This window comes from Cloeon dipterum, chromosome 4 (genome assembly GCF_949628265.1).
Source record: "Cloeon dipterum chromosome 4, ieCloDipt1.1, whole genome shotgun sequence".
NCBI classification, from domain to species: Eukaryota; Metazoa; Arthropoda; class Insecta; order Ephemeroptera; family Baetidae; genus Cloeon; species Cloeon dipterum.
Window position 1 is genome coordinate 16,975,628 of NC_088789.1, and position 20,725 is coordinate 16,996,352.

The 20,725-nt window shown below is 41.1% G+C and overlaps 1 protein-coding gene across 6 annotated transcripts; it reads right to left on the bottom strand.

Annotated features, from left to right (window-relative positions):
- Positions 1 to 6: 6 nt before the first annotated feature.
- On the bottom strand, positions 7 to 18,853 carry LOC135941910 (echinoderm microtubule-associated protein-like 2). 6 transcript variants are annotated; one of them, XM_065487698.1, is made up of 18 exons: positions 18,603 to 18,853; positions 16,066 to 16,167; positions 9,498 to 9,725; positions 8,077 to 8,455; positions 7,700 to 7,783; positions 6,348 to 6,503; positions 6,087 to 6,236; positions 5,907 to 5,979; positions 5,673 to 5,726; positions 5,227 to 5,328; positions 4,918 to 5,022; positions 4,629 to 4,866; positions 3,369 to 3,922; positions 2,524 to 2,640; positions 2,299 to 2,343; positions 1,989 to 2,076; positions 1,708 to 1,934; positions 7 to 606 (listed from the first exon to the last, which is right to left on the bottom strand). In XM_065487698.1, exons 2-18 carry the CDS (start codon positions 16,145 to 16,147, stop codon positions 481 to 483), a joined length of 2,808 nt encoding a protein of 935 aa, XP_065343770.1. In that variant the 5' UTR covers positions 16,148 to 16,167; positions 18,603 to 18,853; the 3' UTR covers positions 7 to 480. The 6 variants fall into 6 exon arrangements, with proteins under 6 accessions (XP_065343770.1, XP_065343775.1, XP_065343774.1 ...); XM_065487703.1 differs by lacking the exon at positions 7,700 to 7,783; XM_065487702.1 differs by lacking the exon at positions 5,673 to 5,726.
- Positions 18,854 to 20,725: the final 1,872 nt, after the last annotated feature.

The window sequence follows — 20,725 nt, forward strand, 5'->3', positions numbered from 1 at the left end:
AACGAGTGAGAATATTCAAAATTCGAATTTATTCGTATTTTCAGAATACCTTCACAATGATGATGCGCTATTATATTGTCAAAAAATGCACACCAACAAGCATCATAATACAATACGGTATCGCATTCTCCATGGGTACGTAATTACGTAGCTACACGAAAAAGGACGTGTTTCATTAGCACAAACTCCCAGTGAAAATAATTTAGCAGCAGTCCCTCTACAGCCCATTACTGTATTAAGTTTTCTTAGTTCATTTCAGTGATTTTCGGCTCAAGAACTACAAATTATGTTAACAATATATTTGGTTATTAATAGAATAAATAACTTGAGGTCACCAATCAACTCAATACAGCTCAAAATTAATAGAAAAATCTTAACTCTTCGCGTGCTGCCTCAGGTAGCACAGCAACTCATAGTTTAAAAAATCACCAACACTAAAGATTTAGATCACTCAGCGTCTGACCCATCGCAGAGATTGCTTCAGCACACCATCCACTGCATGATGCTGTTGTCGTTGCCTCCAGTTGAGATGAGCCTCGAGTCTTCGTTCAGGAAACGGACAGCTGTGACGTGACTGCTGTGGCCGCCGTAAGTGTGGCACAAGGACTAAAAATCAAATCAAAATGGTCACTCATTTGATGTAATATGACCTTTAATCAGGGTTGCAAAAACCCCGCATTAAAAAAATGCAATCAAGTGGTTTAAAACAGGGTTAATCAATTTTTACCAGTATCTTGCAGGCAATATTTGAACCCCAGTTTTCATTAATTTTGTAATTATTTGCTCATGACCTCAACTTGAAAAATTATCGGAGATAAGTTTTTGGAGAAATTGAGGCAGCAAATGGCAATTTAAAAGAAAAAAATCTGCACAGTAGAGGAAATTTTGACCAGTACGATCGCAAATTTTAGATTTTTAGCAGGGGGAAAATGGAAAAATTCAACCGGGGAGTGATCATGAGCAAATACGACCCTGCCTTAAATAGATCCGAGCTTCTGATTTTGATGGGAAACTACATAGAAACGATACAAAGAAAAACGCTACTTTATTTCGGCGAGAGTTTACTGCGGCCCAAAAATCACATCAGAGACGCCCCGAGGGATGGAAAACTGATTTCAAATTTTTACATCGCTGTATTTTTTGTGTATTGCGTCAAAAAATTCGGGCCTTCGATATCTGGTGGCGATTTAAAGAAATCGGACAGATTTGAGAGACCTTTACCGATTTTAACTAGCTTTTAAATGGCGTTGAGTTTGTTCATTTTGCACTTCTATGGTAACTAAGATAATCATATTTAAAAAAACTGTGCCCCTGTAAGTGAGGTAATTTTTGGATTACAGGAAAATAATATATCACCGGCCTTTCTAGCGGCAGTTAACATGCCACAGTTTCATACAAATCAATTAGACCATTCCAAATTTGAGTCAGTTCCAGATGGACAATGGGACAAGCCATGTAAGTGGTAAATTTTAAAAGAGGGGAAATCTGATCAGAAAATCCTCGATGCTGCTTGACTGACGCAACGCGTTTGTCAGCAGCTCTCGCGCGATTTACAACACGTGTGAGCTGCATTTTTAATTTATTAACAGACGTTCAGCGACTTTTTTGAGACCGCTTGTCTATTTTTAAGGTTTTAATGAAGCAAGAAATAATTCCAGCCAGCAAAATTGAGTTTCTTCTTTTCTAAATCAAAATAAAAATACTCACTCTTGGCTGGCAAGCTGGGTACGCGTAGAGTTTGACTTTGCCAAAGTCGTCAGCAGTCGCGAGCAGCTTCCCGCTGTGTGAGCGTTCGCAACTGTTGACGTCAGTGCCGTCCGCACCTTCGGGCCAAACGCCCAGGGTCGAGAAGTTGAGAGGACAGCTTAGAGTGGCCCAGGACACGTCGCGCATATCGCTGCTGTGGGTCACCTGTCTACAGGTACTTGCGTTCCCTGCAAGAGCGGAATTCCATTGATATATGTTCAGCTGCGATTTAAAACACTCACAATAGAGGAGCTCATAGTCGCCAGAGTTGCTCTGGAGATAGCAGCCGTCTTCGGACCAGTCAAGATGTGTGATGAAACTTGAGTGACCCTGAAAATAAAATAAATTAATGAATCTCACCAATGCTTTGCTGGAACAAAAATTAAGGGTGAATATAAATTAACTGCATAAAACCGTGCAAAAACCTTCAAAGGACACAGTTAAACTAATTTCCAACTCACAACTCAGTCAGTAGAATAAAATTAGGGTTTATTTTAGAGAACTAGTAAACAACTGATACTTCTACACGACCAAAAAGCACTCTCGACATACCAGCAACGCTAGAAGAGAGGCGCTTCGCTTGCGCTTTCGTTCAGGCTGATGAAAGGAGAAATTATTACACATTTTCCAATAGTAAAGTGATATTATAAGTCATGAAATTTTGCATTTTGGTTCTATTTGGTGCGCTTGAAAAGATTTTACCGTGACATGAACAGTATTCTGAGTGGTCTGAATTTTAATTACGGCTAATAAAGAGATGTGACGAAATGTACTTACCACACAACGACCTATTCGCTCAAACTTCCTATACTCATCGCTGGCCTGGTACACGTAAATGTTGTTATCCCTGGAGCCAAGCGCGCAGAGTTTGCCGTTTGGTGAAAACTTTACCACCTGTGAACACAAAAGATTGTTTAATCAAGTGCAAAAAGGTTAAAATATTTGAAAAGCTAAATATTTTGCACACATTTGTATTTGCAGAGTTTATAACTGCTCGGCAACTGACTGATTCCGTCACACAAGCATGAAATGATGCAGAAAAGTAATCTTATAATTTAACACGTAGCTATTAACCCTAATTTGTGTTCAAAGAAAAACTCAAGTTTCGAAACAGAAACAAACAAAGAAATTCACTGAGCGGAATTAAAGATGGGAGGCTCTTGGCGTCATTTTGAGAAGAAACATATAATTCCAAAGCATGTAAACCGTACAGCGCGACTGTTCAATTTATTCTCCTTAAAATTTCACACATTTAGCCGCTCATTCTTGGTCAGTTCCGCGAAGAGAATGAGAGACAATTCGTAATATTTTAACTGTTCATTTAAACATTCAACTGTCCTTTCAAAATTCCTTTCTGCTTATCAATTGTTTCTCAGCGTTCTTTTTATTTCGAGTGGTAATTTTTTGAGCTTGTGTGAAATACAAAGAATGCCTTGTGTATATAAACTTGCAACACGGTAAGATGAGATAGTGAGGTTTCAACGTTATAACCCATAAAAATGTGTATTTGATTTGATTTTATGACGCATGCCAATTTTTTTCTTCGACCCGGGACATTTCGTCATATAGAAAAATCATCAACAAGTTTTAGCATAATAGGAGACGAAAAAAAATTAGCGCACCTGGATAGGCTCATTCCCATCGACCATCTGGACCAGCAGCTCTCTGGTTTCAGCGTGTAGCACGAGCCAGCGGCCACTGCAGAGTCCGAGCACGAGCACCGTGCCATCGGGCGAAAAGGCGGCCGACTGCAGCCGCTCAGGCAGGTCTGAGCTCCACACGACGGACCGCGACTGGCTGTCCCAGAGGCGGACGCAGCAGTCATGCCCTCCGGACACAAACTGCGGCAGCGATGGGTGCGCGGCCAGCGCCCACACCTCCTCCGTGTGGCCGATCGCGACGGCCGCCATACCAGAGGCCAGCGAGCCGGCCGCCAGGCAGTTCTTGGTCGTGCCGACGACGAGGCGGCCGCCACGGCCCACGGCCACGGCGCGCACACCACCCAGCTCGTCCGACAGCTGCGCGCTGGCGCCGCTCGAGCTCAGCGAGTGGTCCAGCTGCACGATCCGCCGGTCTTTGCCTCCTCCCGATATCACCTGGCCCTCGTTAGTCACGGCCAAACAGAATACTGAGCCTTCGTGCACGCCTCTCACCACCTTGGACACCGTGTTGCCTCCTGAAAAATAGATGCAATAAAAACATAAATTACAACTGACAAAAAAACTCTTTGGATTTGGCGTCTAGTTCATGGCAAAACCATTGAATTTGTGTGGCCTTTCCTGATGTAAACCATCTAAAGTGGTGGAAACTTTTTGATTCCACAAGTTTAGAGATTTCTGGAAATATTAAGAAAATTGCCAAATATTTCAAAATTGATGAAAAATAACTGAAAATTGGCTTGTAGACATTGTTAAATGAAACAAATCAATCAGGGGTCTTTTTACGTTCCGGAAACTATTAAAACTTTCCCTCAAGGGTTCGTTCTGGAATTTGTAAGTTTTTAATGGTCGATCATAGAGCAAAAAATTAATATTCTGAAAGCTGGTGAAATTTCCTATATAACCGTAAAAATTATGTCAGTTATAGATGTAAAAATTAAGTTTAATTGCACAATTTCTTGGAATATTTCTTACCGACAAAAATTAATCTGCGTGACCTGTGGTAATGAGTTCACAAATAATCTCAACCCGTTAATGAGCCAATTTCCGAACAGAAATCTAAAATCTAAAGAATTTGTGTGATAGTCAAAATGTCACTACTGACTCCAAAATTCGATTTAGAAACATTATTTCCATGTTAAATCCCATCAGGATTTATAATCTTTGGAGTTGCACAACTCCACTAACTGATGTAAGGAATGAAATAATAATAATTTAACTGACCTCGAACCCAAACGATAATGTGTCCGTTGGAGTCGCCAGAAAGTACCTCTCCGTTTTGGGAGAAAGCGAGGCAAGTGACGTATTTGGGCTTTTCGCGGCCCTCAAAGATTCCGTTCCTCTTTATCAGCGTTCCGCCGAGCTCGTGCGTCCAGAAGGCAATGTGCGACTTCCCACACGTTACAATGACGCCCCGGTCGACGGGGTGCCACTCGGCAGCAACGACAGTATCATTTGAACACTGCAACGAGTCGTTTTGAAATGAAGAATTGCACATACAGATAAAGGTTACCTTGGTTTCTGAGATTTTGTGACCTCTCTCTCCTTTTTGCCAGTCCCAGACTGAAATGTTGTGGTCTGGCGCTTCGTCAACAGCACACAGCAAAGCGCCTCCGTCCTGAATAGATTCGATTGTTAAGATTTAAATTTTATGACTAAATTTCATTTTTGACAGTGCCAATCGATTCCTTAGGGTCAAATTAAACACTCGGTCCAAAATTAGACACAGTGCCGAATGGTTCAGCCGTCTAACCTAATCCAACCCTCAGGAATCGATCGTCAGGGTCAAAAATTAAATTCAAGTATTTGAAATTATGCTTACGGTTTTTGAAAAACTCAGGCAGCAAATTGACCGCTCAAAGTCGCCGATACCAATAACGTGCAGAGTTTGAAGACTCACGGAGTTCCAGATGCGGACGTGAGGCTGCAAATGCGTCCAGAAATGTTGAATTTTTGGGAGATAAATAATTCATTAATGAAGCAGAACATTGTTAACTGATTTGGAAATATATTACCGACAAGATCGAAAGTCTTTTACGTTAAAAACGTATAAAAAACTGAAGAGGTAAAGCTGAACACAAATAACTTTGCATGTTAATTACAAAACGATGCAACAAATTTAATGAACAAGCTGGGATTTGGTTAGTCAAAGCAGTTTGTGCGTGTGAGTGCGGTTAATTAGCAGCGGTAAAATCGGTAGAGTCGTCTGTTCGCAACACAGGGCCAGCAACACAATGATTGCGGAACACACAGAGCGCTTCGACATACCCAGTAGTCTGCCTCTGGCGCAGTAATGTCCGGGGGCGGATTCAACCTCCAAGACTGGGGGGTGAAAATACATTCGCTTTTTTAACTGAGGTTTAAGTGGCGGTGCTGTGCAGGAAGCTGATCGTTTTGTACAACGAAGCACTCCCCCCACAACTTCAGTTTGAGATTAATCTGTTCTCACTACGCTACTCTACTTTGATGCTGCGTATTTGTCGTAAAAAATAATCAACTCACCCTGCCATCTTTTCTGTCGTGGCCTGCCGTCTGGCCGCTGGCGACGAGCAACTTGTTAGGGTGGATGGCCAAACTGTAAAAATTCCACATTAATTGTTGTCAAGCCATAGGCATTTTAATAAGACGAGAAAAATTCCGAACCCGCCCATTTGACGAGTTAACAAGCGTGTCTTCACCTACCTTTTCACGTCGTCCGTGTGTCCCAGGTAGTGCCGCTGGGACTGCTCGTCAATGTTGAGCAGCACGACGGCGGCCGCGATGAAGTACACCACTTCGCCCGTGGGCAGCATAAACACGTTGGAACGGCAGTCGCGGCCCCTGTAGCCATATCTGTGCACGGCCAGCTAAGGAAAATAATCGCATTTGCCCAAAAAGCTAATTTTAATAACAGACTCCGCGTTTGGCACACGAGATTATGGGTATTTTCGCGGAAAAGGATACACCCATTCGAGTTTGAGGCGTTGCTGCGGCGCCGTGGCCACCTTGGTGATCTCGAACGAGGGGGCCACGTCCGAGGGTGCGTGCAGGATGACGGGACGGCCGCGGAGGAACATGCGCACGTAGCCATCCTCCTCGTTGTAAATCGCGTCGCGCACGCTAATTGACGAGAAATGGTTTTAAATTGGGCACTCATCGCAGCAGCTGGCGTAATGAGTGATAATTCGAGTGTGAAAGGCACAAATGGGAATGGCAAAGGCGGGCTCGTTTTCTGATTAAAATTTATGGCTTTCGTTTAAAATGGTTTATCATCACGCGTGAAATTAATTAACTTCACGTGACTCTCGCTAATCACCGAGGTTTTGAATTAACACGATAAAATTTAATAGTACAACAGCCGGCTTGCGGAAAAAAGAGGGCGTGAAAAGAGCCGTCCAATTTTTCAAACTGCGGCATCCCAAATCCATCTCTTTCCACCTCCATTCCGTGAAATATGCTTCTTTTAGGGAGTGTGCGCATTTTGTCGAGAGTGTTAACAACAATTTGGCTTTAACAATGCGAGGGCAGCCTTGGCCTTTGATATTAATGCCGTATACGGCGCGGCCGTGAGGAGAAGTGCCCACTTGCGTGCCTCCGACACGCATCTTATGCGGGCGGCGGACAAATAATAATTATGAAACTGTTTAGATTTAAATCTGTAGAATGCAAATAAAGAGATTAGCACGCACAGAAGCAGCTTCTGCAAGTCAGCCGTGTTTGAACGAGCGCAGTTTGTTTGCAGTGCAAATTGTGCAAATTATATGTACTAGCGTTTTGTGCTGAGCGGTGCGAGACAAATGGGGAAGAGATCACAAAAGAGACAGACGATTCACATTTGTGCAGTAAAGAGTAATAATAAGGAGGATGTGAAATTTAGACTTTTTCTGAGCTTCCAACCCGGATTATGAAATTTAAAAAGAACTTACACCTTGGAAAAACGCATATTTTTGTCTTTAGAAATCCTGATCTGTTCAAAAATATATTTCGATCGGTTTTTGTAGGTCGAAATGTGCATTTCCTTTGGGAAAAAATATTGTTCTGATAACTAATGCTTAAATGGTTGAAAAATCCCACTATGATTTCTTTGTTTCAAAATAAGATATAAAAATTGAACAAATTTTTCTCCAGTTTTAGTGGAGTTACTTGTCTTTACGAAAAAATAAATAAAAAAGAATCTAGATAAATCCAGACGAAATGGGTTGCAAAAATATCTTTATGCACAAAAATCCAGAAAAATCACGTCTAAAATTCACAGCCTTTTAGATAGAAATAAATGAAGATGTAACTGAAAAAGTGACGAGTGTCATTAATCATACCCATGCTTGTAAGTGTTGTTGTGATTGTACTGTTGTGGATTGGCTGGCTTCATGTACAGGTTAAACAAGGACTTGGTCGCTAATCTACAGACCATAAAAAATTTATGGAAACATACAAAACGTGCTCGAATTCTTACAAGTTATAGGGAATGCAGTTAATATCAATACACGTAAATTAAGTTTAGGTAAACACAGAAAGCTCTAACAAAAAGACAGCATTATTTTTAAAATGTATAACATGTATGACAGTTCAATTAAAAACGATTTTTTTTTTTAAATTAGCATGTCTCAAACATGAGTTAAAATCAAATTTTAAAACCTGGAAAAATAGACAAAAATTTATGGCAAAATCAGGGACTCGGGAGGCCGCGTCTGACCTGGAGGCGGCAGCCATCGGACTGTGCGGCGAGGTGAGCGGCGAGCAAGCACTGCTTCCGTTGAAGTCGCCCGTTGAACTCCAGCGCTTGGCTAGGCTGAGGCTGGAGAGGGCGGCCGCGCGGTGGCCCGGAGACTGCGGCGTGGGGGTCGGGCCCGATGAGCGCGAAGGGGGCGCCGGCGACGCACTCTGCTGCGGCGTGTGCGTGGGCGACGGCGACGGAGAACCGCCGCCGGACGCTGAGGACGGCGAGTCCGAGTGCAGAGAGCCGGTGCTCTGGTAGTGGACGGCGCGCCGCTGCGGCAGCTGCGACGGCAACCGCATGCCCGGCTGCGGACGCAGACGCGGCCCTGGGCTCTCCTTCGGGCCGCTCACAGACACTGAAATGTCACAGGGACCGTTCATGACAAATGAGCTAGTACTGGAGAATCTGTTTCAGAGCAAGCAATAAATATTAAAAATATTTAACACTGTCGAAGTCAATTTATGCTGTTGTTCAGTCATTATAGTCCTTTTTCAGTATCCTAATTTACAAACTGTCACTTATATTTAATTTATGTAATGACGACTGCCTAATGTGTTATGTTTGTGCGTGTTAAATTCAAAAAATAATAAATGAGACAACTTTTCATCAAGAATAAAAATTAAAAATGTAAACATGTAATTTTTAAAGTATATTTTTTCAGTTTTTAGGGTCGTTCGAGTTAATTTTTAGTCAAAGATAAGGAGTATAAGGATCTTGGTAAAAATTTTCTCTGTATCTAGGCCCTATTTCATGGAAAACGCTATTGAGAAAAATCCTACTTTTTACATTAGTGGGTTTGAAGGGTACTTGAATTTAATGTTTGAAATTTTTGGGATTTTGAAAACGTGTAAAAGCGCCAAATTTTAGTTTGAATTTTAGATTCAAAGTGATTTTATTGCGGATCAGCGGAGCAACTTTGCTCCACACCTCCCCACATTTTATTGAACCATAAATGAGCTGATTTTTCTAGGCCTTTTAATTAAGTAAAATTGGCAAAGAAGTTTAATTTAAATTCATCGAGTGCAAAAACTATACTGCACCAAAACTACAATTTACACATAAATATTTATAAATAACTGGTTTAGGGCAAAAAAATATTTCTTAAAATACAAATAAACAATTATTGCATCTATTTAATTACAAGACAAAATATTTTTACGCAAAAATGTTAAAATACTGTGTTGGTATTTTTTTCCAGATATGTCTACTCCCTGTAAAAAATGAAACAAAAACTGTTTGGCAAACTCCGTGAGATAAGCATAAGTAACGCAATTCATGCCTTTCACCGAGCATGTACATATTTTGGGTCATGCACGTACAGTACCCTTCGTTTGCCGTGATAACACGGCTTTTGCACATAACTTGTTTACAACAACTAACTCATTGTGCCATCCTACCTCTGACTGGTCCATTTCTGGCCGCGCCGGTCTGCACCTGGGGCTGCAATCGAAAGGGTAGGCTGCCGCCGGCGGAGGCCAGCTGGCCCTCGAGCAAGTTGACGCGACGCAGCACGTCGGCCAGCGTTGATCGCAGGCACACGATCTCGTCAGTCTGCGTCAGCGCCTTCTGCTCCAGAGCGGCCACCCTCTCTCGCAGAGACTCGTTGTCAGCCTCCATCATCTCATCTGCGAAAAAAAGGAACAAAATTTTACTTCTTGTTGTGTTTTCCTCGTATCGGCGGCGAGGCAAGCCGCAAATAAGCCTCTCTGCATGATAATAATTGCTGTTTCTTCTTTCAAGTATGACAGCAGCTTTTCAAACATCTAGGTGTGTGCATTTAATTAGTTCAAACAGTGCCGTTGAAACGAGGTATTGTAATTATCAGTTTAGGAGAGGAAAAACGGACATGACCTCATTGTAGATGTTTATTTCGTTCGAGCTCAACTAGTTTAGGGCCTGTTTTACGAGAGAGCTAGAGAGCTACAAATACCTTAAAAAGTAAAAAATAGGGCAACGCCAGATAAGATACATATACAGCCCCTTTTCATCAGTTTGCTTGAAATAGCGTAGGAATTTCATTTGTTACAGAGCCCAATGAGGTTGGGCAGCCTATTCTCACGACACGACTTGTCGAAAATCGGCGGAAACCTTTAAAACCGATACTTTAATGGTTTTTGGTGTGAATCCGACCTGTGACAATCAGTGAAGGAATCTGTTCTCTGATATATTGGACTTAAATCGAGACAGCAGCCAGAGGAAGCGACAAAGCCTGTATAGACAGCATTTGTGTCGCTTGTGCTGGCTGTCGCGGTGGCGCTTTTGTCTCGATATTATTCTGCTAGCGCTAATCAAAGAGCCAATCCGAGAACCACTCTCTTCTTTGATTGGTCGCCGTCGTTCTTGGTGCAGACCAAAAATCGCTAAATTAATGTTTTTTTACGTATTCGACGAATTTCAGCACGTCGTGTCGAATTGTCGATCAATCGATTTGGCTGCCTAACCTAATTTAATCTTTTTGGGAATCGATTGGCACGGTCAAATATGAAATCCTAGAGAAACGTTAACAAGGTCTGAATGAGTAGGATTGAATGAAAATTATAATAGGCTGGGAATTGGGCGTGAAAACATTGTGATTATCGGCATCAGGTCTAAAATTATGTGAGCGAACGCCTAGAGCCTATCGAGACATCAATCACCGCCGTGTTCATCCCACATAATGGAGATTAAGTTCACGTCCCATTCATTCAGCCGCTCGCAAATTGCTCGGAAGAAGTAGGCAAGTTTGTTGTTTTGATTGATAGGTTTAATATGCGTGCCGCGGAACAGGAGGTTGTGTCCGTGCAGTGCGAGCACGTCTCGCGAATTAATCGCTCATTGGTAGGCTTATTTTCAGCGCAGCGCGAGGGTGCAAGCCTTTAAAACAGAAATAAACACCTAAACAAGCAGGCACGCGAGCATCTTGCCACTTATTCTGATCGATTTTGCGCCGCGATTCCAGGTTTCCCTTCGACCAGGCCGCTTTTGGTCAGTGAGTGATTGAGCTGTGGAAATTACGCCTATTATAAATGTGTGTTGCGTCGAGTTTAATTAGCGGCGTTCCATCCGAATGCTTCGACTCAGCAGATTTGTTGCGTTTCTTACTAATAGAAATAAAATTTCACAACAAAGGTTTAGCAAATTAGAAGGCTTTTACTTTTTTAGAAAATATAACGTTAATATACCGAGTCCTCTCAATTACAAATTAAAAAAGGTGGTTGAAGATTTGAAGTGAGTTTTTGTTTTAAAATGGGTTGATACACAACACACGAGCATCAAATTGTTAGTTAGAATTATGCTGAAATGTCTGCAATAAACAAATAAGAACAAGTAACAGTTAAATTTAAGGTTTTTCTAAATTTGTCAAAAATTAAACAGTTTGTCAATGATTTGTCGTTTCATTTCGATTCCTCGTCTCGTCACAATCTATACAACGGTGTGCAAATTATGAGCTAAATTATGTTCTGACGAAATAAATCACGATTTCGCAATAAGGAGACAGTGCTCAGCGCATTAACATGCAAACTTCGGAGTCGATTTTCTCAGAAATTTAAAAGGCAAAACCTGAGAGAACATTTAAAGTAAAGGTAAAATTACTTTTCATAAATTTGCAGTTCATATCCATTTCACACAGAATAATGAAAAAATACACAAATAGGCGCTCATCCTACAGTGCAGAGAATAAGGGCCATAATATTTTTCTCGTAACAGGATGGGAAGCAGCTGTTTAGGACCTCCACGCCTCATCAGCAGCAAAAAACCAACACTGCAGCACACTGCAGAGGATTTTGCATCGACGCAGCCATGGAAAACGATTGAATGCTGAGTGGGACAAAAGAGACAAAAATGCCCCACTCTCTTACGAAATTTACAAGCCCAAAATATTATCTATTTTTCAAAATCGAAAGAGAAAAATCCTGACTATCGAATGAAAATTATTATTCGGTGTCTCCCTTGTAAAGGTCACAGCATAGTAATCCGATCAAAGTGGACTTTGGTGGCAAATTGCCATGAATGAATTGAAATTTAATTTTAACTTTTTACCCTGGACCTTCGTGCGTGATATATCATTGAACTTTATTGAAACATATTGGCCCATATTACCGGTGTCTGTCACGACGGCGAAAATCAATAAGCCGGTGGAAGTAATAGACACGCTATTAGTTACAATTACTGGGCGAACAATGGTTTTTTTCCTTCGCTGCGGTGGCCACAGAGTCAACCTCCGCCGACCTCACTAGTCAGAAAATTTAACGAGGCACAAAAACGCCATAATTGCAAACTCATTCTTTCGTTCTCTTGCACACACGTCAGCCATCAGCCACAATTGCATTTACCCACAGCTCTTTAATTATAAAGAATCAAAAGTGCAAAAACAAACAGCAATCCGTGTGTTGCGGCAGAACAAAAACAAGTTAACACTACACTATTCCCAACGAGGGAATAAAATTAATCAAAAGCCTCTCAGATGAGAAAAAAATTTGAATCAAACTAATAAAATTAGTTTTAATGAGTGCAAAACTAATTTGAAGCACTCTCGCCGCTCGGCGTCAGCTGATTTCTGCTGATTAGCATGCCGATCGAGCGGCGTGCGTTGGCGAATGGACGGACACTCGAGATATACTCACTCCAGGCCTCTTCGACGGCGGCCATGGTGTGGTCCCTGGACTTGACCGGGTCCATGTCATCTAGCGGCCACGGCCGCTTCACGGGCCATTCACGGCAGCTGACGCCGTTGTTTTATCGACTGGCCTCGAGCGAGCAGAGCAGACGGGAAGCAGCCCCGCAAATCGGCAGCGATAACACCCCCTCGCAGTCAGCTGAGTGCGCATCTCGACATTTGGTGCATGCGTGCTCGCAGCTGGCGGGACGCGGCGCGGCTGAAAAACGCGACAGCCGCCGCGGCAAACGCACACAAACTGACTTATTGTTTCCCCTTCACGCTCGGCTCGGCCAGAGCAATTCCTGCGACGCTGCTGCTGCTGATGGGTGCTATAATAATTGCACAAATAAGTACAAAGGTGACCCTCGCTTAGCCAATCGCCGCTGATGGGAAAATGCAAAATAGTCTCTGATATTATATAGGAAATGACGGAGCTCCAGCAGTTATGCAAATTCTGCGCTCGACAGTAACCGCTGCTTGCAGTTAGGAATGCCAATGATTGGGCATTTAAACACAAGAATGTGGTTATCATGCGTATGAACCGTTTTGGAGACAAAAAACGCGATGCAGCAATCAATCCGGCAAAAATTCGATATATTATTTGTGTGTCTAAAAAATTATAAGACTGTTACGGCTATAGAAGCTTTCTTCCAAATTTATCCAGGATTTTTTGATGGAGCGCCTTATTCTTTCTTCACAAACACACGTTCTAGAGAGAAGTTTGTCAGAATTTTCCAGCGACCCTGATTTGACCCTTGGCACACCTGAAGGGAACTCGGTAAAGAGGTTGTGATCTCATCAGGGCGTTTAGCGAGCACCCTGGTAGCTTCCAAAAGGATAGAGTTGCACATATTAAATTCTGAAAGCGCGTGACTTGGCCGTTCCAACGGTGTGCAATTCTATGGCGTCGTTAAAAAGTGGCTATATATACGCATGAATTTAAGAATATCGATCCTCGAGGGCTACCCTGAAGCCAGGGTTCGACTTATTACTGGTTCTGATGGTCATATAATATGTCTGACCCAAAGTATGTTCCAAGGAAAAAATCGACCGATTGTAAAATTTTTATTTAGTAACTGCCTGAACTCGAAAAATAAAAATGCCCTTTTAAACCTTTGAACCGCCGCATCTCAAAAACTACCTAATTTCTCCATCCCATTTTTTAAAGGAACGTTATGCACACTAGGCGTAACATTTTGTCCCATACTGCGAAAAAGTCTGCAGATTCCTTACTTGTGAAAAGAAGAATTTGAAAAATTACTTGAATTTGGATTTTCAAATGAAAAAATTTTGACTAGATAAAAGTTGTGTTACATCTAATTAAGGCATAACTCAGTGCAAAGGTTGTGGTTCATTAAAATCCGAAATATTCATGATTTTGTGAACTCCACCCGGCCCATTTTTTTTTTAAATTTCACCCTGATTTTCCGAAAGGTACCTTAAATTTTTTCACAACACCTGGTGATTACGACACCTCACAAACATATCAAAAAATTAAAATTAAGAAACGACAAACATTGAAAATTCCAGACCATCTTCAATATCTCCTAGAAACGCCCGAACTCAGCTGCATATTTTGTCCCCAAAACTCGCCTGATGAATTCCAGTAAAAAACGTACCTAAATTTCACAGCCCTAGTGAGCTAACTCTGTTGTCTACATTGATTGACACTTCTTTAGACTGCATCAATTTTTTATATTGCTGAGTGTCACAGTTAATTTCATTGAAAGGAAAAGGCGCTAGTAAACAAACCCATTCTAGGAAAGTGATCGGCTTTCAAAATAAATCCTCTCCTGGAACGCAGCAGCGTATAAGACGACAATGGGTTTGATTTTCTCTCATCGATACAAAATAGCCGTTCACAATCGGCGGGCGGCCCTTTGTCTCGCTCGCTCGCTCACGCGGATTACCATATGCGCAGCTAATACCAAACTTAGCCAGCATTTTTATGGTTGCCTAATCCGAACCTGTTGAGTCAGAACGGTCAAATCGGCAGCGCAGCTGTTCCTTGGCTGCTCGCTCCTGCAACCTTCCTTTTAATTCGCACGTCGTGACTTTGTAATCGGGCAGTGGAGATAATAACGTCCGTTCGCGAGTGACCAGGTCTAATTTTGCTGCGATTTGGCAGGCCGACAAGTCGCACATTTTTGTCAGTCAGCAGGAGAAAGCAAGCGGCCGGAGGTCACGAGTGCGAGTTCATTATTGCCATAAGCCGCCGCTGATTGTGAGAGAGACCACGTATGCGTTCTCGCGGTGCCTCGCATTTGCCAACAAACACTTTGTTTTCTAGCTTTCAATCCAATAACAAGTGTCTTTCATTTTTTTTTCACATTGCAACGACGCGGATTCAGAGGTCTGCTGAGTGGCGGCGGAGTTAATGTATTCGCTTCAGTGGTTTTACGGCCTGTTTTTTACATTAAGTCCATTCAAGTTGGGCTGGAATTGCCGACACAATTCATGCAAATTCATTGACAAAACGGTGGGCACTAATGTTCTTAACCAGGAGGCCGTGAATAAAACAGCTTAATTTATCGCCGCACAATAGAACGCGGGGGCTGGGCGTGCCCAGCGTTCAGGATTAAATGTGATATTTCGTTATTTTTCACTCCAATTGAAAAAAAATATGCAGCAGACTACAGTTGTGTCACCACAATAAAGTAGCGTCGGGAATTGGCATTCGCTGCCGATAAGGATCCGCGCTTGAAGCGGCTAAGCTAGAAAACTAGATAAGATAACAAAGTTTACTGCTGCCTTCCAGGGGAAGTCAAAACACTCATGTTCGCGCCATTTGGACAAACAGGCGAGACAATACCATTATTTGCAATGCACCAATCATCCCTGTTCCGCTTAGTCAGCATCTAATTGCCGAGTCAAGATAAAAAATGTGGAATTTTAAAATATAGACGATTTGTCGAGATGAAAAAGAAGTTCAGCACAACGATCGAAATAAAAGAACATTCGAGACTTTCCTTGTTAAAAAGCTCTTATTTTTATTGAATATCATTGACACACATTTCTAGCGTTTTAAATTTCGTTTGTTGATCACAAGTGTTGCAACATATTTATCGTAAGTTAAAAAATTGAAATGTATATGACAGCCTCGTTAATTTCACAGCGATAAAAATCTTAATTTTTAATACTCCATCCTGAGAAAACTTGAAATTACCAAAAAAAACCTAACGACTTAATTGTTTTAGATGAATAATGACAATTTGAGAGGCCCTTTTAAAGACATATTTTCTCTCTCATTATTTTGCTATAAAATTTTTGCATTTACGTTGAATAATTCCCCACCAAAAACCACACGATTTAATTGGCGTACTCACCAAATTCAACTGACGAGGTCGCTGATGGAGATGAGGGACCTGCATCGTCCCCTTTAATCCTCATTGCAGCTCCTTGGATCATAAGTTCGATATGTTCATATTCTGCAAACAAAAAAGCATAATTTTGACGAGTTTTGTCGAGAGTTAAAAATAAAACTCCACTGCAACTAACACTTCATGTACATATATTAATTGTATTGGTATTACGACCAAAGGGAATGAGATACGATTATATTATTAACTCTTGAATTGAGTTTCTTGTGGCGAAAAAACATGTGAAACGACAACACCCGACCATGACCTCGAAAAGCTAAAATTAACTATTCAGGGTAGAAAAAAACTAAAAATTACGATTTTTCAACTTTGACTAAGATTTTCTCAAAATAAAGAAGAAAGCATAACACCTTTTTTGTAAAAAGTTGTTGCCACGCAAATGGGCCACATTTGGGCTATTTTCGACTTTTGAAATTTTATGCGCCAACGTATGCCAGATTTTTTTTTTGCTAATTTGACCTAATTTTTTGTGACCTTGAAAATTGACCTAAGAGATTGGTCACCAAGTGCAATATGTTTGGCGTCAAATTTAGAACATTTTTGACACCAATTTCATGATCTTCCTCAAAAGTTATTCTTATGAAAAAAGCGCCTTTTCAAAAAACGACACACTTAAAGCCACTGTAAAAAGTGAATTTTAGCCCAATATTTTAGGGTGCGAGATAGCAACCTATCCAGTAAATTTCGTCAAAATCTGAGGACCCGTATTAATAGAGTGTCGACAGTGTTAATTTTCAAACCTGGAGTAATTATTGCAGTTGTATATCACGTTTTATTGGCACAATAACAATCCAAGTTAATTGAAACACGCCTTTGAATTTTCTTCCGGCTCTTTAGCGCTTTTCATTCATCACGTTTATTCTCTTAAAAATAGAAAAGTTATTAATGGCCGGGCGCACTGGCTTCTGTTGTCAAGGCGGTATTAAAAATAAAACAAACTTCGTTTCTCGAGGTGGATTGACGGACGTTTGGTGGGCGCAGCATCGCACAGGAAGGGCGGAATGAGAAACAAAGCATCACAAGCGTGACTTTGCCTCGCAGCGGCGAATAAATGCACGACGAGGACGGATAGATTAATTTCAGGGAGCGCCGTTTTCAGAGCAGATCTCATTTCACTTAAACCAACGATAGTGATGACAAAAATTTGCATTCATGCATGGCGGAACAGGTTGGAACCCAAGACTATTGCAGACGCCGAAATTATTGTTCGCGAATGGATGGGATTTGTTGATGAGATAAGGAATAAGGGACTTTATCAGATTACGTCTATAAAGCCGATTAAAATTTAAGTATAGCAACACTGGTGCTTGTTATGGCAATTCCAATTAAAGCGTAAATAGATTTTGAAGATGGCCGGGCCTGTCAGTCATATTAATCAGGAAGGGTGATATTCACAGAAGATTAAAATGTTTATGTTAACTTCTTAATTTACTTTATATTTTGTGAATATTGACGACGCTCACGATAATCCGGAACTATCCTAATATTTGGAAAGAATTTATACAACAGGAAAACAATTCAAGGTCCAGTTTTTTTAAATTTCTCGGTACTTCTGCGTCTCATATCATTTCTCTCGCTGTTTTCTGTGTCTCGCGAGGAATATTCTCGTTGAGTCATGATTTTCGGTAGGGATTGACAGCGCTTGCCCCTTAAAATAATGCAAAAAATACTTCAACTGGGTCAAATTTTTTATAAATAACATTAATATTAGTTAAAAATATAGCTTATGGATTTATCCAGTATCAGTCCACTCAAAGATTGCTTCGCGCTTTTTATTTTTTTTCTGATTAGATGATCATTGATTTAATTTGCTGTCAGATCAGGGTCCCACGCAATCAGCTCAAACTTATATTACCTGAAATGGACTGAATTTCCTTGCATGAGTTGTTAATTCAAATTTCCATTATAATGATGATGGTTACCGTCCTATTAAAGAAACTTGTTGAAGACAACAAGTACAACAATAGTGTGGGTAGCAAATTGCAGAAGGCGCACTGCATTAATATTTTTTAAATAAGGCAGGCTCCGTAGCGCTCTGATGAATCATAAGAAAACTAGTATTTTCGAAATCAAAGTTTACTCTTGCTCTCTTCGAAAAATTATCACTTTAAATAGACTAGATTTGTGGGGGTTGACTAAAACGTTTCAATGTTTCAAAAACCGGCAGGCTAGCAGCACATCCTCTCGTAGGCAGATCAGGAATTCCAGCGTCACACTCAAGCGAATTAAAAATGCACACACACGTTATTCGCCTGCGAGGAGCGGATTGTGTGCCGTGCATCCCGTCGCAATTACAATCGCCGCGGGCGCGAGGCGCCGTCCTTGGCTTATAAGAGCACACACTCACACATCACAATTTGAGCAGTAGGCCAAAATTGTCGCCTGCCGGGCCATAAAAGCGGGTGCAATTACGCACTGACTCCACACAATACTGCAATAATATTAATTCGCTCGTAATGACGCGAGCGGCGAGCGGCACTGACCTGTTGTTGACGAGAGCTAGACGCACTGCACTGCTTTGAGGGGAAGCTGCCTGGCACCTGGCACCTGACGCCGCTGAAATGGCCTCCGCAGGGTGGCTTGGGCGTCTGCGGCCGCGGGTTTCGCAAGGCCACGTCCACTGATTCGGACGCTGTCTGACCTACCTGGCGAGACAAACACGCCAGCTCGCTCGCTGTCTCCGCGGTGTTGACTCGCGACTCGCGAACTCGCCGACAGAGCATAGGACGGCGGCGGCAGCAGCAGCGGTGCCTACCTACCTGTTTTCGCTCCCCCTCCCCTACGCCCCCACCAGCTGCTTTGCGGCCAAGGCCAATTTTTGTTTGATAACACTCGAATGCAGCACGCAGGGGGCATCCTTATCCTTAGAATTAAATACACTTTTACAGCGGCAGTCGTGCTTCTTGGTTCTTGGGAAGCGCCGCGATTATTCTCTTTTTTGGCGTTTTTTTCTTTTAACTGGTGGAATGCGAGTGGAAAGTAAAAATGAAACAACGCCTGTCGTCAGGTGACGATGGCTATTTTGGTTTTTGGCTGCGTCCTGTTTCATTGTCTGCACTAGAGTTTGTTCTTGGAAGCAATGCTTTCATTAACATACATCAATGAAGTACACGTGACAGGCATCAATCATTAAACAATATATTTAGTGTATTAAGTCACAGAAGGATGCGCAATAATATTTTTTCAAGGATGTTCAGGAATGACGATTTTTTTTGATCAAACACGTCATATTTATAAGAAGCAGTAGAAAAGTAACAATTTTCAGGGAAATGTTTATTAATAAACTAGACAGTCATGATAGCCGAAAAATCAGGCCATGGAAATATCGATAAATTGTTTATGTACTGTTAAATTTTATAAAAAAATTATTGATAAACACTCAAAATCACTTAGAAGGCTGCTGAATCATCTTGTTGTGTTAGTGGAGCTTGGCTATATTTAACAATAAAATCAGAAATAACTGCAGCGAAAAACTAAAATTTTCCATAATTTATTCATCCGTGTTGGCATTAATAATTCCTTTACCAACTTTTTTGCGTTACACGTTTTAATGAGATCGAAAGTCAGAGTTACTTTTCACATTTTAAATTTTAAACTTAAAACGTCACAGTAATTTTTTGCATTAATACTTCACTTCATAATGAGGCACTAGTACTGGGCGCAGTAGCGCCTACTAAACAAATTTTTATTTTCCAAGAAAATTTCACATTTAAATTAGAAACATATATTATTTTGGAAAAATGACAGTTTTGAACATATATGAGCGTTTAAGTTAGTTCCAAAAGGAAAAAGAGAACTGCGAAATCCTAATTGAACAGAGAAACTAAAGAATTTAAAGTGGATTGGTTTATTGAGCAGTAAGAATTTTCCCCTTCACGGCGTAAAGGATATTTTTCCACCTTCATTGCTGTCAGCAATGTAGGTGACTATATACTATGGTTAAAAGCCTTGTCCTAAACTGTTTCTAGTAGCAGTAATATTTCCCACATAGCTTAAAGTAAATTTAAAAAATAAAAATACAATAAAAATGAATTACATTATTCCTGCGCTAGATAGAAACATTAGAAACTGATATTTTGGAATAAATTTGTTGTATGAAAGTGGATTTTCTTTTTGAATTTCAAAACTCGAAAATACGATTGTTTTTCACGTTAGCAAATATTGTCAAATCCAAATCTCTGGTTCATACCATCAGAATTGAAAAATTGCACACCGTTAGACTCATCTCGACCTATACCCTGGCCAGCTGAAGAGTTTAGGGAATGCTTGTCCCTATAGCCCTTCCAACCCCGCTGCTATAATTTTAATGAAAATATGCTCAATTTTCCATGCTTCCTCAGAGCTTCAAAAATATTTTGAAGTATCCAAAACTTTTTATACAAACAACCAGATGTGCGCGTCGTATTAGGTTCTTTGAAATGCATAGTTTCCTTGCTTCCATGTTAACAATGAAAATGAGTAACGCCCCGCTGTCCTAAATATATTTGTTTGGATATGACAATGTATGGGGCAAAATAGCTCTGAAGAACCATATAATAAAGAAAACTTTGAAACTAAATATAATAGATCTTTCTTTAAGGGATGCTCCCTGAGAAACTGTCGTTTG

Coding starts and splice junctions, on each gene's coding strand:
- LOC135941910 (XM_065487698.1), bottom strand. CDS start 16,147: ATGATCCAAGGAGCTGCAATGAGGATTAAAGGGGACGATGCAGGTCCC. Junction 5,727..5,906: donor ACGACAGAAAAGATGGCAGG/GTGAGTTGATTA, acceptor TTCACCCCCCAG/TCTTGGAGGTTGAATCCGCC. Junction 2,344..2,523: donor AGCGAATAGGTCGTTGTGTG/GTAAGTACATTT, acceptor TCCTTTCATCAG/CCTGAACGAAAGCGCAAGCG.